The sequence below is a fragment of the Sminthopsis crassicaudata genome, chromosome 4 (assembly GCF_048593235.1).
Source record: "Sminthopsis crassicaudata isolate SCR6 chromosome 4, ASM4859323v1, whole genome shotgun sequence".
Taxonomy (NCBI): Eukaryota; Metazoa; Chordata; class Mammalia; order Dasyuromorphia; family Dasyuridae; genus Sminthopsis; species Sminthopsis crassicaudata.
The window spans coordinates 355,143,065-355,170,824 of record NC_133620.1 but is presented as its reverse complement, the minus strand read 5'-3'; the positions used below and the strand labels follow the sequence as shown (position 1 = coordinate 355,170,824).

The window sequence follows — 27,760 nt, the reverse complement described above, 5'->3', positions numbered from 1 at the left end:
GTCAAAATGCCCTGCCTATCTCCTAGTTTGAGGGGAATCAAATAAGACCAGTAGATGAAAGCACTTTGAAATTAGCAAAGATCTTACCAATATAAGCATTTTAAAACTGTAATTCTATAATTATATGCATATGTTTATGTATGTATGTATATAAGGAACCTATTTCCTCAATTCATGTATTTTCTCAGTTCACAAACATTAATAGTATCATGTAGGGGTCCTTATTTTAAAAAAAATTGGAAACCACTAGTTTAGTAGGAAGAACATTATACTTGGGAGTCAGAAGACCACTACGAATTATTTTGTCATTTGTAAAATGGAGTTAATGAACTGACTTTACCTGCACCATAGGAGTCTTGGCTAATTATAAAACAATTTAGCTGCTACATTGGTCCCAAAGAAGAAGTAGAAGACACACACATACCCTAAATAAAAGAGATTATCCCTAGGGGGGCTATGAGTATAGAACATTATATGTGATCTTTTAAAAATTTTTTTACTGATTTTTTTTGGCTTAATTCCTGCAAGAGGTCTTTCTTGATGCTTTCCCACCACTATCCCCCAACTTCCTCCCAGCCAGTGCTTTTCTTTTGAAATTACCTTCCAATTACATTGTATTTATTTAATATTTGCAGTTATTTTCATATTGCCTTTCCTGTTAGAATGTGAACTCCTTCGAGGCAGGGAAGGTTTGTACCTTTCTTTATATCCCTAGAGCTATGTATTCCATAGAACACATCCCATAGAATGGCTCAATAAGTGTTTGTTGATTTGTCTTCCTCTTTTTTATTTTTATTTTTAAAAAATACTTTATTATTTACTAAACTGTGCATATTGTATGACACTAGTACTAGGCCTATCCTCCCCAAAAGATCAAAAAAAAAAAAAAGAGAGAGAGAAAGGAGCCATATGTATATGGATATTTCTAGCAGCATCTCTTTTGTGGTGACAAAGAATTGGAAACTAAATGGATGCTTATCAATTGCAAAAAGGTTGAACAAATTATGGTATATTGGATGCAAAATAGCATTACTGTGCTCTAAGAAAGTAATAATTTCAAAGAAACTTAGGAAGATTTTTATGAACTAAATGCAGAGTAAAATAAATAGAACCAGGTGAACAAATTACATAATAACAAAAACATGATAAAGACAAATGACTTTGAAAGACTTGAGAATTCTGATCATTGCAATCAGCAACCACAACTCCAGGGAAGAGATAATGAAGCTGTGCTACCCACTTCCTGAGAGAGCGGTGACTAACTCAGGTGTGGAATGAGGCAGACTTTTCTGGACATGAAGGATTGTTTGTGTTTGACTACACATACTTGTTATACAGGTTAGTTTATTTTTCTCTTAAATTGATAGAGTGAGATGAGCTGCAGAGGGAAAGAAAATAGGTGTTTGTCCATTAAAAACTTTTATTTTAAAAGCTCTTAGTTACTTGGCATGATTCTCTGGAAGGAGGGATACAGAGAGAAATCTAGGTAATGCAAAAACAAAAGAGTGAAAAAAATCTATTTCAAAAAATGATTTACTGACAGAAATGTGAGGTAGGCATCCTCTTATGTATATCCATTGTGTGGCAGTGAGAATCCCTGGGACGAGAGGATCAGGGAAACCTGAAAAGGAAAAATTGGTGACCCTGACACAAATTTAATCCTCCTCTTTCCAACCCTGACCCTCTACTTCTTCCAGTAGAAGTGCTAGGTGTTGGAGAAATGACAGTAGAGGGGAAAAGGCAGGACCCACATATGACACAGAGTGTGGGATTTCCCGAGCTAGTGCTCTGGCCCTAATTCTGGCCCAGTGCCCCTTGACCTTCTGAAGGAAGGAAGCTGTTCTCCCTCAGGCCAAACAGGGAGGCTAGCCAGCAGCATGTCTCAGGTGGCACGAGTCTTGGCAGTTGGAAGGAACCCGAGTAGGGATGGCAAGAATAATCTCAGAGCATATCTAATGTATCTGATGGCAGCATTTGCTCACTGCCTGACCTTCATTTATTTGTCAAGATCCAAAGATGGCTAGTCAGAGAAAAGATACAATGATGACATGGGCCTTGGGTCCACATTCTACCCATGGGACTCAGGGCTCTGAAATTAGTGCATGTGGGGAAACAAAGTTGGGTGTATCCACCCTCAGGGTTGCCTTATCTTGAGGCTGACTTAAATTTAAGACACCTGGCTTTGATACCCCAACCTAATAATCCATTTTCCCTTCAACTAGGAAATTTGAAATCCAGAAAGAACCTCCAAGGCAAATTGCCAGGGTCAAGATGGTGACCTTGTGATTAAAACAAAAATTGCCAAGTCACCTGCTTTGTAGATAAATAAAAAAGGATAGATAAGGATTATGAATTACCATTCCAATTATGCCTCCCTGATGGCAAAAAGCCTTTATAAAAAGTAGCATGGAATAGTGGAGAGAACTTTGGGCTCAGCAAGAACTTAGATCAAGTTCTACCTCAAATACTAGCTGTGTCACTAATCAAATGATTTAACCTCTACCAGCCTCAGTTTCCTCATCTGTAAAACAGGGATAATAATTCACACCTATTTCACAGTGTTGTTGTAAGGATTAAATGAGATAAATGTAAATAAAACACTTGTAAACTTAGAAATGTCAGCATTCTACTACATCATACGTTCTGGGGATAAGTAGAAAAAGATAAGGTTTTTATAATTGTCATACCATTCCCTTTATCTGTCTCCCTATTGGGGAAAAAAAAACAAAATAAAACTTTTATGAAAGGCAGCATTGCTTAGTGGAAAGATGATGTCAGAAATACTGGTGTTGGAATGCTACCTAGCTATTTCATTCAGGCAACAAATATGTATTAAGCAACCTCTTTGTGTCAGCTCTTGTGCTTGGCAATGGGAATACAATACTTTCCCAAAGTTTACAATCTATTGGAGGAGACATGTATAAATCCAGGAATAAAGGAGACAGTATCTCGGAGAAAGAATCAGTTTTACCCAGAGTGGATTAATTGTCTTGGTGAGAGATTTGTGTGTGTGTGTGAGAGAGAAACAAACAGATAGACAGAAGGAACTAACAGAACTTCTTTCCTAAGAGGCAAATATTTTTAGAAAACTTAATTTAATTTTTAGCTTATGAAGAGACAGTGGGTAGAGAATTCCTGGGTGACTTGGATCGCCATCCTGAGAGAATTGTGTTTCTAGAGTTGAGGTCACATTGGTGAAAACATTCCAGTTCACATCTCTTCACCCTGTTTTTGGAGAACAAAAATGGTGACTGTGAATTTTTCTTGCTGTGATACTTTATAAATAATTATTCATCTTTGTTTTATTATTTTTTACTCAGTAAGTCATATGAGCAAGAATATTGATATTTATATCTATGAGACTAGGAGGTTTGAGAATGGAAGAGAAGAAAAGCTTAGAGAAGAAGAGGTTTCTTTCATTTATTTATAATCTAGGGATCTGAATTAATTGGAAAAAATTCTGCATTTCTATTTATTTCTGAGAAAATGTCAAAACATAATCCTTGATTATCTTAGAACCCAGATAGAGAAATAAAAAAAGAAATGAGCTACCAACAGTGAGAAAGGACTGAAGGTTGATGTGATTTTCAAGTAGTCACACACAACCCCCAATCAGCCTTCACACACAGGCTATATGTGTGGGGATGTGGAGGGTAGTGTTGGCTAGTGTTTCTGAAATCTATTATTTATCAAAATGAATACAGTTAGGTGACACAGTGAGTAGAGCACCATCCCTGAAATCAGGAGGACCCAAGTTCAAATTTGACCTCAGACATTTAACACTTCCTAACTGTGAGGTCCTGGGAAAGTCACTTAACCTCAACTGCCTAAGCACCCCCGCCAAAAAAAATTAAGACAGTTATTTGGAAGGAAAGTTATAGCAGCTGTATAGATCAAAAAAAGGCCATTCAAATGGTAGCATTTGATCTAAATCATTTTTTGATAGAGGGGAATTGGTCTCCCTCTTTTACTTAGATTGGAAGTACACTGTTCATTTGCTGGCTTGATTCCACTGCTAATCATCTCAAGAGTTTTGACCCATTCCATTTCTGATCTAGGCCATTGCTGTCTACTATTTCGATTCTACCCTCTATTCCTTCCAACTCCCTCTCTCAAGTGTGGGTCAATTTTAGCTTTACTCTGGCTCAAAACTCCAGAGCTCAGGGGATCCACCAGTCTCAGGCTCCCTAGGAATTGCAGGTATATGTCACCATACAAGGCATTTGAACCAAGACTTGAAGGTAACTAGGGGATTTAAAGAGGTACTTATTTGCTGGTTAACCTCAATAAGTCTCAATTTCTTCAGCTATAAAATGGAGATAATAATAGTATCAACCTACATCTCAGGGCTGTTATGAGTACCAAATGCGAGAATTTAATATACTTTCAGACATGGCCAATGTGGGAATTTATTTTAGGTATTCATATTTGTTACAACAGTTTTGTTTTTCTTTTTTGCAATATGGGAGTGGGAAGATGAAAGGAAAATAATATTGGTCAGATTGCTAAAAATAAGAAGGAAAAGAGGGTCACTGACATTTAGAATGCATAGTAAAAGATGAAAAGAAACAGATGAGCAGGACAACTTTGACAGTTAAATATTGAATTTATTATACATTTTAAAAGAAAGGCAAGAGGGAAATTTAGGCAGAGCCAAGATGGTGGAGAGAAGTCAGGAAATTGCCTGAGGTTTCCTTCATAAACAATGTTAAATAAAGCCTCCAAATAGATTCTAGAATAACAGAATTCACAAAAAGATGGAGTGCCAGCTTAAGATAACTTAGAAGACTTCAGGAAAACTCTGTCTCATTTGGATAAAAGGAGAGTACAGCCCATCACATATAGTGTCCAAGAAAACCAGCAAGAGGCTCTTAGCACACATTAGCAACAGACGCCTGTTGAATCTGGCTCAACTGGCCACTGGCACAGCAGGCCAGCTGTGAGACTTTCAGCCTCACTGAAGAAGGCAAATTGCCAACTCCAGATCCTTAGCACAACAGGTGCAACTAGGCTGGGCCACCTCAGCACAGTGAGCAAGCTGCAAGCCCCAGAGGTCTTAGCATAGGAAGGCAGTGGCCAAATCCCTCATCCCAGCACAAGAAGTTTGGCACAATGTCCCTTGTATTCCAAGAACAGAGCTGAACTTTAAAAGTCATGAAATAGGATGAAAAATAAGCAAAACTCAGAAAAGAGCCCTGACTGTTGAAAGCTAATATAGCTTCAGGGAAGCTCAAAACATAAACACAGAAGAGGACACTATCAAAATGCCCACAGGGGAAGCCTTATGGAGGAATATGAATCGAACACAAGCCCAAAAAGTCTTCTTAGAAGAGCTCAAAAAGGATTTTTAAAATCAAATAAGAGAGAAGAAAAATTTGGGAAAGAAATAATAGTCATGCAGGGAAAAGTCAATAGCTTGGAAAAGGAAGGACAAAAATTGACTGAAGAAAACAATTTCTTAAAAAAAATACAATTGGCCAAATGTGGGGGGAAAATCCACTGAAGAAAACAACTCCTTAAAAATAGAATTTGCCAAATGGAAAAGGAGGTACAAAAGTTAAATGGAAAAAAAAACAAAAAAAAAAGTTTCTTAAAAATTTGAATTGGACAAATGGAAGCTAATGATTCTATGAGACATTAAAAATCAGCTAAACAATATCAAAATAATGAAAAAATAGATGAAAATGTAAAATATATCATTGGAAAAACAACTGATTTGGAAAACAGATGCAAGAGAGGTAACTTAAGAATTACTGGGCTACCTAAAAGCCACGATCAAAAAAAAAAAAAAAGAGCCTGCATAGCATCTTTCAAGAAATTATCAAGGAAAACTGTCCTGATAGCTTAAAAGTAGCAGTTAAAATAATTATTAAGAGAATTTGTTAATATCCTCCTGAAAGAGATCCCAAATGAAAACTCCAAAGGAATATTATAGCCAAATTCCAGAATTATCAGGTCAAAGGGAAAATAATGGAAACAGTCACAAAGAAACAATTTAAATATCACAGTCAGGAGTACACAAGACCCAGCAGCTTCTACATTGAAGGAGTGGAGGGTTTGGAATATGATCCTGGGGAAGGCAAATGAGCATGGATTTCAATCAAGAATTAACTATCCAGTAAAATTAAGTATACTCTTTCAGGGGAAAAGATGAACATTCAGTGAAATAGGGGAGATTTGAACTTTCCTGATGAAAAGACCAGAGTTTAACAGAAAATCTGATCTTCAAATACGAGACTCAAGAGAAGCACAAAAAGAGGAAAAAAAAACCATATTTTTCAACAAGGTTACATTGTTTACATCCCCAGATCAGAAGATGATATTTGTATCTCTTAAGAACTGTATCTCTATTATGGCAATTATAAGGCATATATTTAGAGGCTGAGGATATAAAGTGACTTTGATTTCATGATTTAAAAAAATTAAAGGGGGAAAAAGGATTATACTAGGAGAAGAGAAAAGGGGGACAAAATGGAGCAGATTATATCACATGAGGAGGCATGAAAAGATTATTATAGGAGAGAGAAGGAAGGGGTTAACATTGTTTGAACTTTATTCTCATCAATATTGGCTCAAAGATAAAATAATATACACATTCAGTTGAGTATAGAAATTTATCTTACCTTATAAGGAAATAGGAGGGAAAAGGGAAAAAAAAGGGAAGGTGAATGGATAGAAGGGAGGGCAGAAGGGAGGGAGTGGTTAGACATAAAACACAAGTGAGGAAAGACAGAATGAAAGGAGAGAGAAAAATATGAGGAAAAAATAGAAAAGAGGAAAATCCACAGTTAGTTATAATTGTGAATGTGAATGTGCATAAACTCTCCCATAAAACAGAAGTATAAAAGTCAGAATACTACAGTATGTCGTCTACAAGAAACACATCTGAAGTAGAGATATACACACAGATAAAAGGCCAGGGCAGAATATTTTAAGTGTAAAATAAAATAAAATAAAATAAAATAAAAAAGCAAGGGTAGCAATCCTGATCTCAGACAAAGCAAAAAGCAAAAACAGAACTAATTTAAAAGATAAAGAAAATTAAATTTTGCTAAAAAATTACTACAGACAATAAAGTAGTATCAATACCAAACATATATGCATCAAGTGATATAGCATCTCAATTCTTAGAGAAGTTAAGTGAGTTACAGGAAGAAATAGACATCAAAACTATACCAGTGGGGGACCTCAACCTAAATCTAACCTCAAAACAAATAAGAAAGAAGTTAAGGAGATAAATAGAATTTTAGAAAAGTTAGATATGGGGGCAGCTAGGTGGCGCAGTGAATAGAGCACCAGCTCTGACATCAAGAGAATCTGAGTTCAAATTTGACTTCAGACACTTAGCACTTCCTAGCTGTGTGACCCTGGGTAAGTCACTTAACTCCAAATGCCGTGGGGGAAAAAGAAAAGTTAGATATATTAGTCCTCTGGAGAAAATTGAAAGGAATATACCTTTTTCTCAATGGTACATGACACCTGCACAAAAATTGAACATTAAAAATCTCTATCAAATTCAGAAAGACAAAAATATCAAATGCATTCTTTTCAGATCATGACACAATAAAAATTACATGTAATAAATGATGATAGAAACACAGACTAAAAATTAATAGCAAACTAAATAATCTAACCCTAAAAAATGAGTAACTGGTAAAATATAAAATCACAGAAACAATAACTTTATCAAAGAGAATGACAACAATGACACAACATACTAAAATGTATAGCATGTAACCAAGGCAGTTCCTGGAGGAAATTTTATATCTCATTGCTTACATGAATAAAATAGAGAAAGAGCAGATCAATGAATTGGGAGTGCAACTAAAAAGCTAGAAGAAAAACAATTTTAAAATCCCCGATTAAACACCAAATTAGGTATTCTTAAAATCAAAGGAAAGATTAGTAAAATTGAAAGAAAAAAAAACTATTGAACTAATAAAATTAAGAGCTGATTTTATTTTTAAAAAATGATAAATCTTTGGTTAATTTGATTTAAAAAAGAAGAAAACCAAATTACCAATATAAAAAATGAAAATGGTGAAAGGGTGAATTCACTAGTAGTGAAGAGAAAATTAAGACAATTGTTAAAAACTATTTTGCCCAATTGTTAGTCTTGAAAATGAAAAGGGTGAACTCACCGCTAATGAAGAGGAAATTAGAACAATAGTTAGGAGCTATTTTGCTCAACTTTATGCCGATAAATTCGATAACTTAAATGAAATGGAAGAATACCTTCAAAAATATAGCTTGCCCAGATTAACAGAGGAAGAAGTAAGTAGTCTAAATAGTCCCATCTCAGAAAAAGAAATAGACCAAGCTATTAACCAACTTCCTAAGAAAAAGTCCCCAGGACCAGATGGATTTACAGGTGAATTCTACCAAACATTTAAAGAACAACTAACTCCAATGCTATGTAAACTATTTGAAAAAATAGGGATTGAAGGAGTCCTACCAAATTCCTTCTATGACACAGACATGGTACTGATACCTAAACCAGGTAGATCGAAAACTGAGAAAGAAAACTATAGACCAATTTCCTTAATGAATATTGATGCTAAAATCTTAAATAAGATATTAGCAAATAGACTTCAGAAAATCATCCCCAGGATAATACACTATGACCAAGTGGGATTTATACCAGGAATGCAGGGCTGGTTTAATATTAGGAAAACTATTAGTATAATTGACCATATTAATAATCAAATTAATAAAAACCATATGATCATCTCAATAGATGCAGAAAAGGCATTTGATAAAATCCAACATCCATTCCTACTAAAAACGCTTGAGAGTATAGGAATAAATGGACTATTCCTTAAAATAATAAGGAGCATATATTTAAAACCTTCAGTAAACATCATATGTAATGGTGATAAACTAGAACCTTTCCCTGTAAGATCAGGAGTGAAACAAGGTTGCCCACTATCACCATTACTATTCAATATAGTACTAGAAACTCTAGCCTTGGCAATAAGAGCCGAGAAAGAGATCCAAGGAATTAGAGTAGGAAATGAAGAAATCAAATTGTCACTTTTCGCAGATGACATGATGGTATACTTAGAGAACCCCAAAGACTCTGCTAAAAAGCTATTAGAAATAATTCAGAATTTTAGCAAAGTCGCAGGATACAAAATAAATCCACATAAATCCTCAGGATTTTTATACATTACCAACCCAATCCAAGAGCAAGAGATACAAAGAGAAATTCCATTCAAAATAATGGTCGATAGTATAAAATATTTGGGAATATATCTACCAAAGGAAAGTCAGGAATTATATGAGCAAAATTATGAAACACTTGCCACAAAAATAAAGTCAGATTTAAATAATTGGAAAGACATTCAGTGCTCTTGGATAGGCCGAGCGAATATAATCAAGATGACAATACTCCCTAAACTAATCTATTTATTTAGTGCTATACCAATCAGACTCCCAAGAAACTATTTTAATGACCTAGAAAAAATAACAACAGAATTCATATGGAACAACAAAAGGTCGAGAATTTCAAGGGAAGTAATGAAAAAAAAAATTAAGGTTGTCTAGCTGTACCTGATCTAGAACTATATTATAAAGCAACAGTCACCAAAACCATTTGGTATTGGCTAAGAAATAGACTAGTTGATCAGTGGCATAGGTTAGGTTCACAGGGCAAGATAGTGAATAAAAATAGCAATCTAGTGCTTGACAAACCCAAAGATCCCAAATTTTGGGATAAGAATTCATTATTTGACAAAAACTGCTGGGAAAACTGGAAGTTAGTATGGAAGAAACTAGGCATGGACCCACATTTAATACCACATACTAAGATAAGATCAAAATGGGTCCAAGATTTAGGCATAAAGAATGAAATCATAAATTAATTAGAGGAACATAGGATAGTTTACCTCTCAGACTTGTGGAGGAGGAAGGAATTTGTGTCCAAGGGAGAAGTAGAGACCATGATTGATCACAAAATAGAAAATTTTGATTACATCAAATTAAAAAGTTTCTGCACAAACAAAACTAATGCAAACAAGATTAGAAGGGAAGTAACAAATTGGGAAAACATTTTTACAGGTAAAGGTTCTGATAAAGGCCTCATCTTGAAAATATACAGAGAATTGACTCTAATTTATAAGAAATCAAGACATTCTCCAATTGATAAATGGTCAAAGGATATGAACAGACAATTTTCAGATGATGAAATTGAAACTATTTCCACTCATATGAAAGAGTGTTCCAAATCACTATTGATCAGAGAAATGCAAATTAAGACAACTCTGAGATATCACTACACACCTGTCAGATTGGCTAAGATGACAGGAACAAATAACGATGAATGTTGGAAAGGCTGTGGGAAAACTGGGACACTAATACATTGTTGGTGGAGTTGTGAAAGAATCCAACCATTCTGGAGAGCAATCTGGAATTATGCCCAAAAAGTTATCAAAATGTGCATACCCTTTGACCCAGCAGTGCTACTACTGGGCTTATATCCCAAGCAAATACTAAAGAAGGGAAATATGTGCCAAAATGTTTGTGGCAGCCCTTTTTGTAGTGGCTAGAAACTGGAAAATGAATGGATGTCCATCAATTGGAGAATGGTTGGGTAAATTATGGTATATGAATGTTATGGAATATTATTGTTCTGTAAGAAATGACCAACAGGAGGAATACAGAGAGGCTTGGAGAGACTTACATCAACTGATGCTGAGTGAAACGAGCAGAATTAGGAGATCATTATACACTTCAACAATGATACTATATGAGGATATCTTCAATATAGAGAAGGGCTAATCCAATTCCAATTGATCAATGATGGACAGAATCAGCTACATCCAGAAAAGGAACACTGGAAAATGAGTGTAAACTGTGAGCATTCTTTTGTTTGTTTGTTGTTTTGTTTTTGTTTTTCTTCCCAGATTATTTTTATCTTCTGAATACAATTCTTCCTTTGCAACAACAACAACAAAATTCGGTTCTGCACATATATATTGTACCTAGGATATACTATAAGATATTTAATATGTACGGGAATGCCTGCCATCTAGGGGAGGAGGTGGAGGGAAGGAGGGGAAAAATTTGAAACAGAAGGGAGTACAAGGGATAATGTTGTAAAAAAAAAAATTACCTATGCTTATGTACTGTCAAAAAAATGTTATAATTATAAAAATTAATAAAAAAATAAAAAATAAAATAATAATAATAATAATAATAATAATAATAATAATAATAATAATAATAAATTGTAAAGAAATGTATTTTAAAACAATTTTGGTATACATATAATTTATCATTTATTAAAAATAAAAGTGAATTTGCATACTAAAAAAAAAAACTATTTTGCCCAATTGTATGCCAAAAAATCTGACAATCTAAATGCAATGGATGAATATTTACAAAAATATGAATTGCACATATTAACTAAAGAGGAAATAAAGTATTCAAGTAATACTATTTAAGAAAAAGCATTTTAAAAAGAAATTGAAAAAAAAGAAAAAGAAATGAACTCCTTCCCACTCCCCACCAAAAAAAGAAAAATCTTCAGGGCCATGAATTCTAAGACACATTTAAAGAACAACTAATTCCAATACTTTGTTATTTGGAAAAGTTATTTGGAAAAGTAGGCAAAGAAGGACTCCTACAAAATGCTTTTATAGCCCAAATATAAGGCTGATATCTAAATCAGGAAAAAGCCAAAACAGAGGGGAAAAAATTATAGATCAATTTTCTCTAATGAATGATGATGCAAATTTTTTAAATAAAAATATAAGTAAAAATATTATAGCAGTTTATCACCAGGGTAATGCACTATGACAGGTGGTATTTATACCAGTTATGCAGAGATGTTAATATCAGGAAAGTTATTAGTATAAATGACCATATCAGTAACAAAATTAAGAAAAATCACATGATTATATCAATAGATATAAAATACAGTTTTTAAAAACAAAGTATAGCCACATTCCTATTAAAAACACTAGAGCACATTGTAATTGTTTTCCTTTTTCCTTTTAAAAAAATTTATTTTTCCCAGCTACATGAGAAACAACTTTTTTGGAGGGGGGGGTTATACATGTACATTCTTTAAAAAAAATATATTTCCTTATGAATCATGTTGGGAGAGAAAAATCAGAACAAAAGAGAAAAACCACAAGAGAAAAAAATAGAAGAAAAAGGGTGTGTTAGGGGGGAGAGGGGAAAGTGAACACAATATGTGTTGATTTACATTCAGTCTCCATAGTTCTCTCTCTGGATTTAGATGGTGTTTTCCATCCAAAGTTTGAGAGTTCTTTGGATCATTGAACCATTGAGAAGAAGCAAATCTGTCATAGTTGATCATAATACAGTCTTGTGTTTCTGTGTACAATGTTTTCCTGGTTCTGTTTGTTTCATTCAGCGTGAGTTCATGTAAATTTTTCCAGGCCTTTCTAAAATCAGCCTATTCATCATTATTTTGAACAGAAAAATAATATTCCATTGCCTTAAAAAATCATAACTTATTCAGCCATTCTCCAGTTGATGGACATCTATTGAGTTTTCCTTAAATTGTTTAGTATTTATTAAAAAAAAATAGCAAGCATTATTTGTAATGAACATAAGCTAGAAGCTTTCTCATTTAAGATCAGAAGTAAAACAAGGAAACCCATTATCACCAGTAGTATTCACATATATTAGCTTTAGCAATAAAGAAAGAAAAAGAAAAGGAAGGAATTAGGGTAGACAATGAGAAAACTAAACTATCACTCTTTGCATATGATATGATAGTATATTTAGAAAATCCTAGAAAATCAATTTAAAAAATACTTGGAGTAATGAATAAATAACTTTAGCAAAGTTGCAGATCATAAAATAAATCCGCATAAATCATCAACATTTTAAAATATTATCCACAAAGTCCAGTAGAAAGAGATAGAAAGAAAAATTCCACTTAAAATAACTGTAGCCCTTATAAAATACTTAGTAATCTACCTCCCAAGACAAACTCAGGATGTGTAAGAACACAATTATAAAACACTTTTCACACAAAGTCAGATGTAAACAAATAGAAAAGTACCAATTTTTCATGGGTAGGCCAATCTAGAATAAAAAAATGATCATTCTACCTAAATTAATTTATTTATTCCGAGCCATATCAATCAAACTACCAAAAATTATTTTATAGAGCTAGAAAAAAATAACAAAATTCATCTGGAAGAAGAAAAGGTCAAGAATATCCAGATAATTAATGAAAAAAAAGAGCATAGCCATACCAGACCTAAAACTACTATATATAAAACACATACATAGATATAGATATATATATAAAGAAGCAATTGTCAAATTTATTTGATATTGGCTAAGAAAAAAGTGATGAACTAGTGGAATACAACCACAAAATATACTATTAAATGATTATAGTAATCTACTGTTTGATAAATACAGCTTCTTGGATAAAAATTCATTATATGACAAAAACCGCTGGGAAAACTGCAAAATAGTACAGCAGAAACAAGATACAGACCAACATCTCAACTGTACACCAAGATAAGGTCAAAATGGGTACATGATTTAGATATAAAGGATGATACCATAAGCAAATTAGAACAAGGAGTAATTTAACTGTCAGATCTATGGAGAAAGGAAAAATTCGGGACCAAACAAGAGACAGAGAACTTTATGAAATGTACAATGGATAATTTAAATTACATTAACTTAAAAAGGTTTTGCACAAACAAAACCATTGTAACCAAGATAAAAAGAAAGCTGAGAAACAATTTTAATACCATTGTTTCTGATAAAGGCCTCATATCTCAAATATATAGAAAATCCAGTCAAATTTATAAGAATAAAAGTCATTCCCCACATGTTAAATGGTCAAAGGATATATACAGGCATTTTTTAGATAAAGAAATTAAAGATATCTATAGTTATATAAAAAATGTCCTAAATCACTATTAATTAGAGAAATGCAGATTAAAACACCTCACGACTATCAGAGTGACTAATATGACAGAAAACAAAAATGATAAATATTGGAAAAGATTTAGGAAAATTTGAACAATAATGCATTGTTGGTGGATTTATGAATGGATCCAACCATTCTAGAAAACAATTTGGAACTATGCCCAAAGGGCAATTGAACGGTACATACTCTTTGATTCAGTCTGTATCCCAGAGAAATTATTAAAAAGGGAAAACAACAGAAAATGAGGGGATACCCATCAGTAGGGGGATGTTTGAACAATTATGGTATACAAATGTAATGGAATACTATTGTTCTATAAGAAATGCTGAGCAGACAGACTGCAGAAAAACCTGGAAAGACTTATATGAACTGATAGCTGAGTGGACTGAACAGAATCAGGAGAACATTGTGTACATCAATACTGTACAATAATTAAGTATGATAGACTTTGCTATTGTCTATTCTCAGCAATACAATGATTCAAGATAATTCCAAAAGATCTGAGATAGAAAATACTATCTACCTCCAGTGAAAAAAACATGGAATATAAATGCAGATTGAAGCTTAATATTTTCACCTTTTTCTGCTTTTTCTTTCTCATGATTTTTCCATTTTGTTCTGATTTTTCTTTCACAACGTGATTAATGTGGAAATATATTTATCATAACTGCACATGTATGGTCTATATCAGATTGCCTGCTATCTTAAGAAGAGGAAGAGAGGAACAGAGAAAATTTTGGAATTCAAAATCTTATAAAAATGAATGCTGATGAGTGGATACCTATTGGTGGGGAATAACTGAATAAGTTATGCTATATGAATGTTATGGAATATTATTGCTGTATAAGAAATGATAAGAATGATAATTTCAGAAAGGCCTGAGAGATTTATATGAACTGATGCTGAGTGGAGTGAGTAGAACCAAGAGAACATTGTACAGTAACAAGATTATATGATGATCAATTCTTATAAACATGGGTCTTTTCAATAATGAAGTGATTCAGGCCAATTTCAATAGACTTGGGATGGAGAGAGCTATCTGCATTCAGAAAGAGGGATACGGGAACTGAATGTGGATCACAGCGTAGTAATTTCACTTTTTTGGTTGGGTTGCTTGCTTTTTTTTTCTTTCTCATTTTCTTTCCTTTTTGAACTGATTTTTTTTTTTTTTTTTTTTGTGCAGCACGACAAATGTAAAAATATGAATAGAAGAATTGCACATGTTTAGCATATATAGGATTGCTTGCTGTCCAGGGAAGGGGATAGGGGAAAGGGAGGGAGAAAAATTTAGAACACAAGATTTTGCAAGGGTGAATGTTGAAAACTATTTTTGCATATATTTTGACAATAAAAATCTATTACTTAAAAATAAATAAATAAATGTTGAAAAATATTTTCACATGTAATTGGAATAAAATATATAATACTATTAAGTAGGGAGAGGGGAAGAAAGGCAAGATATATATATATAATACAGAGATTTTTTTCATTTATAATCGTGTTTCTGTTCTACAATGTATGTGGAAACGTTCATTTTATTTGGAGTTCAGTAAGTTCAGAATAAAAACAAACTAAAGAGAATCAGCAAAAACTGAAGCCAAGAAAAATAAGTGTATGTGAAAATCTTTGCCAACTAAAGCTCTACACAAAATGTAAGTTATATATTCCCTCTCCTTTCCAACTCTAGCGAGAAGGGTTGGCAGTGATGTCTGTTTGCCTCCAACATTTTAATTCAGAGCACAAGGCCTGACCTCCTCCTCACCACCCACTGCTAAAGAGCTCCTCTATCTCACACCATCTTGAATTGCTGATATTCCTGGGCACAGGGAGTTTCTCCAGTACCTTCTAAGGAAAATCCTTAGGTATCCAGCACATCTGAACATTGTACTTAAGATTTAGTGTGCAGAGGGATGATGAAAGATCTTCCATAGGTAGAGTGATCTGACAGCCTTTGTGTTACCTTGGTGGATGGGCAATTATAATCTCTGGTATGGTGTGATACTGGGAACATTTTATTACAGAAAGAAAGGGAAGAGAATAAACATTTAATAAGAGCTAATGTGCTAGGCATTGCACTAAGCCATTAGAAATATTTGATCTTCATTATATTCCTGGCAGGAAAGTGCTATTCTTATTCCCATTTTGCAATTGAAGAAACTGAGACAGAGTCTCAGTTTCTTGCCCAGATTCACACAGCTAGGAAGTGCTGACTCCAGTTTTCCTGACTCCAGGTCTAGCACTCTATCCACTGTACTACCAAGTTATCCCTTCAGAAGGGCAAAGGATTTCTTGTGGCTTGGGTACCACTTGCCTGGGGTCATGTAAATAGTGTCAAGTGTCTGAGGCTGGATTTGAATATGTTCTCCTAAATCCAGGGCTGGTACTCTATAACAGTACACAACCTAGCTGCCCCTGAACCACAGAGTTTTAAAAGTATGTACCTCAGAGGTCACCTAGTTCAAGCCTGAAGCAGGAATCCTCTCTCCAGTGACCTTGAGCATGGGAGGAGGCCTGTTTTCCAAGGCATTCTGGAGCTGGAGGAGGAGTCTCAGCAGCACAGTATCCAGCACAGCTAACCCTTCCCAGGAACACCGAAGACCTCTGGAACAAAGAGGAGATGAGATAACAATTCTCCCTCCCCCATTCCTTACCTTAACCAACAGCTTCCCCAGCCCTGTGGCCTAACCACAATGATTCTCCCAGCCTGCAATCCCGGAATATCCTCCCTTCCGCATCTCCTCCCTCTTGCCCCACCAGCTCACCTGTGGTCCAGCAGCAACAGGCCTTGGGACTGAAGCTCCCTCACTTCCTCAGCTTCTCCAAACACATCCCACAGAGACAAATGGGGCTCAAACTGTAGCCAGTGCTGGAAAGGGCAGAATCAGAGTTGCATCCCACCCCACTCCTCAATTCCGCCCCCTTGGATACCTTGTAGTCTCTTGTTTCCAAAGGCTGAAGTGTGGGCATTAGATCAGGCTGCACAAGGGAGAAGGCCTGGAATAGATCCTCTGGGAATAGCTACACTATATCTCATTCTGTATATGTGTATGCTACATGTGGATGTCTCACTCAAGCATGGGGCAACTCAAGGTACAGTTTGAGGATGAGCAAACCTTGCCTCTGCTTCCAACCATTCATCAGCCAAGAATCTGCAAATGATTAGGGAGTAACCCTCCAAGCCACATTTCCTCCTTCCTTCAGGCTTTCCACATCTGATCCAGTTTCCCTCTCCACCCCATCTCCCATTGTTATCCAGTTTTATTTTCTTCTTTGGCTCTGTAGGCCCCTCAATACCTAACCTATGGCATAACAACACATAGTTCAATAAATGTTTGAGTACAGTGCTAAGAATTCTGGTTCTGGAAAGGATTAAGGGGAGTGTGTCACATGTTGCCTGTGATGCTTACTGTCTTAATCTGTTTCTCCTCCAGTTCTAGCATTCTGTTCATAGCCAACATCAACATCTGAACTGATGACCCTTCTAAAAACTCAGTTAAGCCAATCTCTTCTATCTAATCTAATCTGCCAGAAGCCACTTAATACTATATTTAATAACTATAAGATAAAGTACAGGATTATAACACTGGGAATACCAAGACAAAACAAAGTCCCCATTCTCAGAAAGCTGATACTCTTTTACTATTTAGGGGTGAGTGAGGAGGGGGACAGATAGGGACAGGGCAGTTAAGTAGCACAGTGAATAGAGCTGGGTCTACAGTCAAGAAGAGTTCTTTTTCTGAGTTCAAATAGCTGTGTGAACCTGGGCAAGTTACTTAATTCTCTTTGCCTCAGTTACCTCTTCTGTCAAATGATCTAGGCAAGAAAATGGAAAACCACTTCAATATCTTTGCTAAGAAAACCCCAAATGTTTTCACAACTGAAAAGCAACTGAACAACAAAAATAGATAGGGACCAGATCTGTGATTTCATTGGTATAGAGATTCCTGAGTGGGGCAATTCCCTCTTTCAATGCAGGTAGGTATCTTCCCACAAATTATAGTCTTGGAGGATTGCAGAAAGCACTGACAGGTCAAGTGACTTACCCATCACACAACCAGGATGTAACTAAGATGATTTCAGCCCCTATCTTTCTGCCTTCAAGACTAGCTTCCTGTTTTTGTTTTTGGTTTTTTTTTTTTTTCTTCAATGGCATTTTCTTTACCCAAATACATGCAAAGATAGTTTTCAACATTCATGTTTGTAAGATTTTGTGTTCCACATTAATGCATTGTTGGTGGAGTTGTGAAATGATCCAACTATTCTGGAGAGTAATTTGGAACTATGCCCAAAGGACTAAAAAACTGCATAATCTTTGATGCAGCAGTCTCATTACTGGGTCTATATCCCAAAGAGATAATAAAAAGAGGGGAAAGACCAATAAGTTCAAAAATGTTTGTGGAAGATCTTTTTATAGTGACAAGGAACTGGAAACCGAGTGGATGCCCATCAGTTTGAGAACTGTTGAATAAGTTATGGGATATGAATGTTATGGAATATTATTGTTCTCTAAGAAATGAGGACCAGGCTGATTTCAGAAAAGCTTGGAAAAACCCACATCTATTGATTCTGAGTAAAGTCAGCAGAATCAGGAGGGAGAGCATTGTACACAGTAAAAACAAGATTATGCAATGGTTGGCTGTGATGGATTTGATTCTTCTTAACAATGTGATTCAAAGCAATTCCAATAGACTAGGGATGGAAAATGCCATCAGCATCCACAGAGAGAGGTATGGAGACTGAATATGGATTGAAGCATAATATTTTCATCTTTTTGTTTGTTTTCTTTCCCCCTCTTGATCTGATTTTTCCTTATACAATATGACAAATATGGAAATGTTTTAAAAGAATTACACATATTTAACCTATATCAGATTGCTTGCTGGGAAGGGGTAAGGGAGGGAAGAAGAAAAATTTAGAATACAAAGTCTTACAAAAATCTTATCTTTACAAGTCTTTAGAAAAATAAAAGAAAAAGAAAAACATTTTGTGCTCCAAATTTGTTTTTCCTCCCTCCTTTATCTCCTTCTCCCTAAGACAGTAAGCAATCTGATATAGATTATATATATGTAATCCTTTTAAACATATTTCCATATTTGTCATGTTGTGCAAGAAAAGTCAGACCAAAAGGGGAAAAATCATGAGAGACAAACAAAAAAGGGGAAGAGAATACTATGCTTGATTCACATTCAGTTTCCATAGTTCTCTTTCTAGATGTGGATGGCATTTTCCATCCCAAGTCTACTGGAATTATTCAAGGCTGACTTTCTAACCCTAAATTACATGCCTTAAGAGTGGTGCTTGTGGAGGAGATATAATATGTAAATATATAAATAACCTGGAGAGGAAGAAAGAACTAACTACTATAAAGATCAAAAAAGGCTTTCCAGAGGACATAGCATATGAGCTGAAGGGAGCTAGGGATTCTAAAAGTGGTGGGCAAGAGAGAGTGTGTGATAGAGGAATGTACAAATACACAATACAATGCAATAAAATCTATGCAAAGGCATGGAGTTAGAATCTAAAATACCAAGTTTGGGGAACAGCAAATAGACTAGTTTGAATAGAATACAAAGTACAGGAAGAAGCACAGTACACTAAACCTAGGCAGATAAGCTGGGGACAGAATATGAAGGGCTTTAAATGCCAAGGAAGGAGTTTTTATTTTATCCTATAGTTAACAGGTTGTCCCTGAAAAGTCCTTGAGTAGGAGAATAACAAGAATAAGGTGTGATTCAGAAAGATTATTTTGGCAGCTATGAGGAGAATATATTAGAGAAAGGAGAGACTGGAATTCTGGCATCCAATTAGAGGCTGTTACAATAGCCTTGGTGAAAAGTGATAAAGACATGGAAGGAATAGATGGGAGTGAAGAATTCATAAGACTTGGCAACTAAATTATTATAGAAAATTAGGGAAGGGAAAGAGTCAAGTCATCTATCTACCAGGACAGCCACATCTCAGGCCTCACATTCACTTAATACTTATTCACTCCCCATAACTAGAAACCTAAAATTTCCTATCCTGATTATCAACTCCCCTCTTTACTTCTTTCCCACACTTACTAATACTGAGCCTTCTGGTGTCACTTCCAGGCCCCTGACCTCTCCCTATTTCTTCAATCTTTCTTTATTGTTGTAGCTTTCCTTCTTTTTGGATCTCAGAGTCACCCTAGATCTTCCACAATTACAATCCTCCTAATCTCCAAGCTTAGATAACCCTCACTAGCTTATCTCCCTACTCTCCAACACAGAGTTAGAGGTGGTCATAAGAATGTGTTTCATATATTATGAATTCATGATAACAAATTTTTGCCGGTTGTTCAAACAGAATATAGAAGATAACCTCACATTCAAACTTATTAATATTTCATTTTCCTGGACTTCTTGTTTCTGTTCCTGATATTTAGATATGCCAAGGTCAACCACTGCATTCTGAGCCACTGTTATTTGTCTTAACTTTTGTCTTGAAACTGGACTTCAGTGACTGTGGATGAGAGAATGGGGCTGACATCTACACCCAGAGAGAAGATTGTGGGAACTGAGTGTGAACCACAACATTGAATTTCCATTCTTTTTTGTTATTGTTTGCTTGCACTTTGTTTTTTTCTCATTTTTTTTCCTTTTTGATCTGATTTTTCTTGTGCAGCAAGATAATTGTATAAATATGTATATATATTGGATTTAATATATATTTTAACATGTTTAACATATATTGGATTACTTGCCATCTAGTGGAGGGGGTGAGGGGAAGGAGGGGAAAATTTGGAACACAAGGTTTTGCAAGAGTCAATGGTGGAAAATTTTTCATGCATATCTTTTGAAAATAAAGTTTTAATAAAAAAAAAAGAAAGAAAGAAAAAAAGAGAGAATGGGGCAGCTCTATCTCACTTAAATCTGATGCACTCACAAGTCAAGACGTCACCTTCATGATGTCATTGGTCCTCTTCCAGAACCAAGGAAGAACAATAATAATCATCACAAATATCCACATCTCCCAGACTCAAAACCTCAGGATCATCTTCAAATCTGAGAGACCACTAGGTGGCGTGGTGAAGAGAGTGCTGGATCTAAAGTCAGGAAGATCTGATTTTAAACACAGCCTCAGACACTTAGTAGCTGAATGACCCAGAATAAATAACTTGTCTGCCTTAGTTTCCTCAACTGTAAAATGAGGATAATAACAGCACCTTTTTCTCAGGGTTGTTTTAGTATAATGCATGCAAAACACTTAGCAAAGTAGCTAGCACATGGTATTGCTTAATAAATATTTCCTTCCTTTTATCTCCTTCTTCCCCTGCAAAATGGATCTCCACAGCATGCCTGGAATTATCATCATTCCCATGACTACCATTCTTTCGTTTAGGTCTTTAACATCTCTTGCCTAGATTATTCCAATGCCTGGAATTATCATCATTCCCATGACTACCATGATTTTGTTTAGGTCTTTATCATTTCTTGCCTGGATTACTTCAATAGCCAACACTCCCATAGAAATTTAATCTTTCAGATGCCTTAGTCTTGATACAGATGCTAAAAACAAAACAAAACAAAAACCTTCTCAATGGCTCCCCTCAATCCCCTTTTAAAAAAAAGTCAGAATATTCATTTTTGGCAATCTACAATTGCAAAATAGATTTGGGAATCTAGGCTTTCTACAACCTGACTCCCAAATCTCTTCTTCCCTGCTGTATTTCATGATACCTACAGTCTGGCCAAACTTTTCCTCATTCCCTGAACTTACCTCTGCTCATAGTTTCTTCAAAGGCCTTCTCTACCACATGTCCTTATTTCCCTCCCCCTACTTTTTACCCACTGAAATCCTACATATCCTTCAGGGCCTAGTTCAAAAGTCGTCTTCCATGAATCCACCTCTGCTTACTCAGCAGGAAGTAATTTCTTATAAAATCCTTTAATAATGGTTTCCATTTATTCTATCTACCTGCCATATTCTTTGCATTAGTTATTTATGTGCCTGCTTTTAATCTCTTCTATTAAATTGGTAGTTCCTCAAGGGCACTTAATACATATCTGCCCAATGAACAAAATTAATGGCAAATGTCACTCCCATTTCATAGACCAGCTTGATGCTAACTCAGAGTTAAGCTGACATTTTTGCTGCTTCCCCATCTAACTCAGTTCTCATGCTTAAACACTAGGCCTGTGAAGAATTCCTTCCTTCCCACTGTGATTTCTTCTATTCACTGCTTTAGTTTCTTGAAAGGGAGAAGGGGAAGACCCTGTGATACACAAAAGCCTTCTCCAGAGCTTGCCCTCAAGACAGACCTCTAGACTTAGCCCAGTGGGGAAGGGTATTCATTATGTGATGATGTATTGACTAAATGGTAAGCAATGTATGATTTCTGCCCTACCAGAGAAGATTGTGGCTGAGATGGGTGCAGAGCAAAATGGAAAAGATAGTTCTCATCAATCACTTTACCTGGTGAGTGATTCCTGTGTCTGTACGCAACCCCAGAGCCAAAACCTCCTCTAATCTGAAACAGAAATACAAACAGAGCTGTCCCAATGCTCAAGGGATTCAGAGGAAAGGAGTCCTCCTCCTCCTCATACACACACACACAGACCACACACTCATTAAATGTTAGGTGTGCTGGAACATATATGTGGTAATTCGCCTTAGGAAATAATACTGAGAAGGGAGGACAGTCAATAATAATGTCTGGAATATCCTATGGAAGAGGGCAGCTTCATCCAGATATACTCACAGTTCCAGCTTACTCAGGGAGACTCGCTTCCGGGTACCATGCCCAAACACTGAAACTTCCTTCATCCAATTGTCAGGTTCCAATGTCTGGATTCGAGCTTCTCGGAGACTCCTTCCATCTCCTTGGGGCACAAATCGGCCATGGGCTCCTATAACAGAGAAATACTATTAATATAACCTACTCCTAGCTCTGCTATCTTGCCCTTCCCATGGTCCTAGGACTCACCAGGCCCAACACCTATGTATTGACCAGCTTGCCAATAGGTCCAGTTATGGGTGCTGAGAGCTTCCTGAAAAGAAAGGGGATAGTTAGTACAAAGGGGAGAGAACTTTAGGGCACATTCCCCTTGAGTGATATGAATGCCCAGCCTGGGAAGTTCCCCACTCAAGCTGCTTCACATAAATATCCTTGAACCAGTCAAGAAAGAAGAAATATATAATGGATCCTTAGAAACTTCCCAGGTAGATGCCACAATGCCTTCTCAAACTCCCCAGTGCCTACCCAATATTTGCTTTTTCTCCAGCTTTTCTACCCCTCCTCTTTCTATGACCCAGATTCCTTCATTGCAATCAGAACTGTTAGCCTCTCCCCCCCAAAAAAAAATCCAATATTGTACTACATAGTAAAGGCTTACGTTTCTGGCAAAGTTGGAAACCTCATATTGGCGGAAGCCAGCCTTCCTCAGGATCTCCCGCCCATGCTGATACATCTCAGCTGCAACTTCTGGGTCTGGGGAGGGGAGGGTTCCTTGCTGGACCTGGGCAAACAGCAGAGTGCCCCTCTCCAGGGTCAGCTGGTACAGAGAGACGTGGTCATCACAGAGAGAAAGTAGCTCCTGCAGCTGCCTGAGCCAAGGTTCCACCTGCTGCGCTGGGAGGCCAAACATGAGATCCACAGATGTGCGGCCTGGATATAGACGTCGTGCCTCTTCCAAGGTTCTCAAGGCTTCTGACACTGAGTGTGTCCTGCCTAGCAGCTGGAGTTCTTTATTATCTAAGGACTGAAAGAGGGAAAGGAGAAAGGAAAGGGACAGACTGTGAGGAAAGGAGACAGAGTAGACTGGTTTGGCAAGGAGATAGAGGGCAAAATTTGGTCTTGAGAAGGAGTGAGCATATATGGAGGCAGGAGAAAGAGGAGAGGAAGAGAGCTTCTGGAAAAGATCTTGCAAAGATCAGCAATGTGCATGACAAGGATAGTGTGTATAAGTGAGTGAGTGTGTGTGTGTGTGTGTGTGTGTGTGTGTGTGTGTGTGTGTGTGTGTGAAAGAGAGAGAGAGACAGAGAGACAGAGACAGAGAGAAACAGAGAGACAGACAGAGACAGAGACAGAGAGAGACAGAGACAGAGACAGAGACAGAGAGACAATGTGTGTGTGTGTGTGTGTGTATGTGTGTGTTCAAAAAAAGGAGGAATATGAAACCTCCTAAGAGTAATTCTTAATTCTTAACCCAAGGTCTGAGACCTAATTTCTATAACTACATTCCATAACTTATTTTAAAAATAATCTTATGTTATTTTATGCATTTAACATTATTTTGAGAAGGGGTCCAAAATCTACTCCACAACACCAAAAAGGTTAAACTGACTCAATCAGCCAATTAACCCTGGACTAAGACCTAGAAGGGGGAAGGAGGAAAGGGAGGCAGAGCAGAAGGATTTGGGAATTCTAAAGTATAAGGAGAGAGGAGTCACCTGGATGCCAATGGATAGTCTGTTGATACCTGCCCTTCGGAAGGCAGTTAACCTAGATGCCTGGGATGAGGTAGGGTTGGCCTCTAGGGTAACTTCAGCTTTGGCTGGTAAGTGGGTGGTCTGGGCAATAGCCTCCAGGACTGAAGCCACTGTGTGAGGGCTGGCCAGGCTTGGTGTTCCCCCACCAAAGAACACAGAATCGATCCTAGAAAGGAAGAAGGGGATAATAGGAGACTTAAGCAAGTGCTCAGAAAGTCTCCTCTCTTTGTATTCCTTGTACTTGGCATAGTGTCTGTCTCCCCCAGGGGTTGTTAATAAATGCCAAGGAATTGGTCCATCATCGCCAATCCCCTTCACCTCCCATGGAAGTCTCCAAAAAGGAACCTACCGTTGCACCCCACTGAGTTTCAGCAGTGTAGTTGTCTCTTTCACAAGGCATTTCTGCATGGCATCCTCGTCTAGCATTCGAGGGATATACTTATTAAAGTTACAATAGTGGCAGCGTTTTTCACAGTATGGCCACTGAGAGAGAGAGAGAGAAAATAAGAGGGAGGTTGAGTGAGGCAGGTGACCTTAGACGACAGCCCCTTCCATGGCTCAGCTAGGTTCCTAATACTACCTCCTCATCCCAGTCTTTCAATGTTTATGATTTGGGTTCATGAAGGGAAGGAAAGGTGAGAAACAGCTCCGCCCCAATCTGAACACCCCCCAAACTCAATCCTACTCTTCTCCCAACCTAATATTCCCTTGGGACCAGAAGCAGTAGCTTCTTTAGCCCAGGTCCCTTCATTTTGGTTTGGAAAATTACAGAGATGGTGAGTGGAGCCATGGAGAAGTAGAAAGATACACTTTTAAGGAACAACCGTAGTTGATTTGATTGAGGCAAACTGAAAAGTCAGGAGAGCAATAAATCACAAAATAAAATGTATAGTATAAAGGAAACCGATACTACGGAAATATAGATAGTAAAGTATTTTTACAAACAAGTCGCCAGACACCCTCCCAAGGGGCTCAGGGAAAGGATTCCCAATTTCCAAACTGGAGCAAATAGTTCGGTCCAAACATGAGACTGGATCTGGAGCTGAGACACTGCTGGGCAAGGGGCTAAGACAGTGACAGCAGTTGTGGCAGTGGGAGGAGAAGGGGGAAGGGGAGGGCCGGAGCCAGCTCAGGGCTGGGATTGGAGCTGGGGCTGGCGTTCCTCTACTCACGTGCACGTAGAGCGCGGCGCTCCGGCTCCCAGGCGGTGGCGGCTGTTCCGGGCCGCGCGGGTGCCCCAGGCTCTCGCCGAGACTTTGGCCGCGTCCCGCAACGCAGCTCCGCCTGCTCGCGCGTTGGGTGCATAGGGTGGCTGCGGCCCTAAAGCGAGCCCGGCTGCCAGGAAGCGCCAGCTTTGCAGAAAGTCCGGATCTTGGCCACGGAATCCCGCTCTTCTCCCACAGCCGTCCGGCGGCCTGGCTTCCCCGGCGCCTCCCTCCGGGGCTCAGGAGTTGGACGGCAGACGGCAAAATGTCTCTCCTGTCTTATCTAAGGGATAGGCCGAGCTCCACCAGCCCCGCTTTCCTCCCCTGTACAAACACTCCTGGGAACCAGCCGGGCCCTGCTGGGGGCACGGAGGCGGCAGAATGCTGAGCGGAACTGCCCGTGGAATCCGGCGAAGTTCCGAGGGTCCTGGGGTCCCTAACCAGACTGAAACCTTAAAAAGCCTGTCCTGGACTGGCTGGAGACGTCCGGGCTGCGGGCGCCACCTGCCGGACACTAGGGCCTATTTAGAACGATTAGTCTAAAGCAGGAAGAATTTTTAGATCTCACCCAAATCATCCCCCAGTGTCTCCCACTGCATCCGAGGCCTTCTCCAGTCGTCCTGGTCTATATCTGGCCACTGGAACCAGAAGTCGCCAGAGAAGAAAGCGACCCTGTTGACTCTGCCAGTCCTCCCTCACTTAAATCCAATTTACTTGCCTGTGGACATCATCTTTCTGCAGTCGTTAATCCTCTTAAAGAACGAAGAACAGAACCACACCTAACACCGTATACCGAGATAAGGTCGAAATGGTTCATGATTTAGACATAAAGAGCGACATTATAAGCAAATTAGAGGAACATAGGATAGTTTACCTCCCGGATCTGTGGAGAAGGAAGGAATTTGTGTCCAAAGAAGAACTGGAACTTATAACTGTACCCCACATAAATAATTCAGATTATATTAAGCTAAAAAGTTTTTGTCCAAACAAAACTAATGCAGACAAGATTAGAAGGGAAATAATAAATTGGAAAACATTTTTACATTTAAGGGTTCTGATAAAGGCCTCATTTCTAAAAAATATAGAGAATTGACTCAATTGATAAGAATTCAAATTATTCTCCAATTGATAAATGGTCAAAAGATATAAACAATTTTCAGATGCAGAAATTAAAACCATTTCTAGTCATATGAAAAGGTGCTCTAAATCACTATTGATCAGAGAAATGCAAATTAAGACAATTCTGAGATATTACTACACACCTGTCAGATTGGCTAAGATGACAGGAAAAGGTAAAGACGAGTGTTGGAAGGAATGTGGGAAAATTGAGACATTAATATACATTGTTGGTGGAGCTGTAAACAGATCCAACCATTCTGGAGAGCATTTTGGAACTAGGCTCAAAAAGTTATCAAACTGTTCATATCCTTTGACCCAGCAGTGTTACTACTGGGCTTGTATCCCAAAGAGATTTTAAAGAAGGAAAAGGGACCCGCATGTGCAAAAATGTTTGTGGCAGCCCTCTTTGTAGTAGCAATAAACTGGAAACTGAGTGGACGCCTGTCAATTGGAGAATGGCTGAATAAATTGTGGTATACGAATATTATGGAATATTATTGTTCTGTAAGAAATGACCAACAGGATGATTTCAGAGACCGGGAGAGACCTACATGAAATGATGCTGAGTGAAAGGAGCAGGACTAGGACATCATTATACAAGAAAACAACAAGATTATGTGATGATCAATTCTGATGGATGTGATTCTTTCCAACAATGAGATGATTGATGCCAGTTTTGATGATTTCTTGATGAAGAGAGCCATCTGCATCCAGAGAGAGGACTGTGAGGACTGAATGTGGATCACAACATAGCATTCCCACTCTTGATGTTGTTTGTTTGCATTTTACTTTCTTTCTTTTTTGCTGAGATAATTGGGGTTAAGTGACTTGCCCAGGGTCCACAGCTAGGAAGTGTTAAGTGTCTGAGATCATATTTGAACTCAGGTCCTCCTGACTTCAGGGCTGGTGCACTATCCACTGTGCCACCAACTGCCCCCTTCTTTCTCATTTTCTTCCCTTTTTAATCTGCTCTTTCTTGTGTAGCATGAAAATTGTACAAATATGCTTTTATATATTGGATTTAACATGTATTTTAATATGTATAACATATATT

General features: G+C 37.4%; 1 protein-coding gene across 4 annotated transcripts; it reads right to left on the bottom strand.

Annotated features, from left to right (window-relative positions):
* Positions 1–1,353: 1,353 nt before the first annotated feature.
* On the bottom strand, positions 1,354–26,432 carry RSAD1 (radical S-adenosyl methionine domain containing 1). Of its 4 annotated transcripts, none has more exons than XM_074261740.1 (10): positions 25,555–26,429; positions 24,732–24,801; positions 24,344–24,548; positions 23,287–23,652; positions 22,878–22,941; positions 22,653–22,800; positions 22,367–22,421; positions 16,693–16,784; positions 16,372–16,531; positions 1,354–3,225 (listed from the first exon to the last, which is right to left on the bottom strand). In XM_074261740.1, the coding sequence occupies exons 1-9, from the start codon at positions 25,685–25,687 to the stop codon at positions 16,384–16,386; spliced, it is 1,281 nt and encodes a 426-aa protein (XP_074117841.1). In that variant the 5' UTR covers positions 25,688–26,429; the 3' UTR covers positions 1,354–3,225; positions 16,372–16,383. The 4 variants fall into 4 exon arrangements, with proteins under 4 accessions (XP_074117841.1, XP_074117840.1, XP_074117842.1 ...); XM_074261739.1 differs by having other exon boundaries at positions 1,356–3,225; positions 16,693–16,796; positions 25,555–26,427; XM_074261741.1 differs by lacking the exon at positions 25,555–26,429 and adding an exon at positions 25,328–25,458 and having other exon boundaries at positions 1,357–3,225; positions 16,693–16,796; positions 24,732–24,865.
* Positions 26,433–27,760: the final 1,328 nt, after the last annotated feature.

Excerpts from the sequence above, each read along its gene's own strand:
- RSAD1 (XM_074261739.1), bottom strand. The coding sequence starts at position 25,687 with ATGCACCCAACGCGCGAGCAGGCGGAGCTGCGTTGCGGGACGCGGCCA. Across the intron at positions 24,802-25,554 it reads GCGCCGCGCTCTACGTGCAC|ACGAGGATGCCATGCAGAAA; the intron begins GTGAGTAGAGGA and ends CTCGAATGCTAG. Across the intron at positions 16,532-16,692 it reads CTGTTGCTGCTGGACCACAG|AGGTCTTCGGTGTTCCTGGG; the intron begins GTGAGCTGGTGG and ends TCTTTGTTCCAG.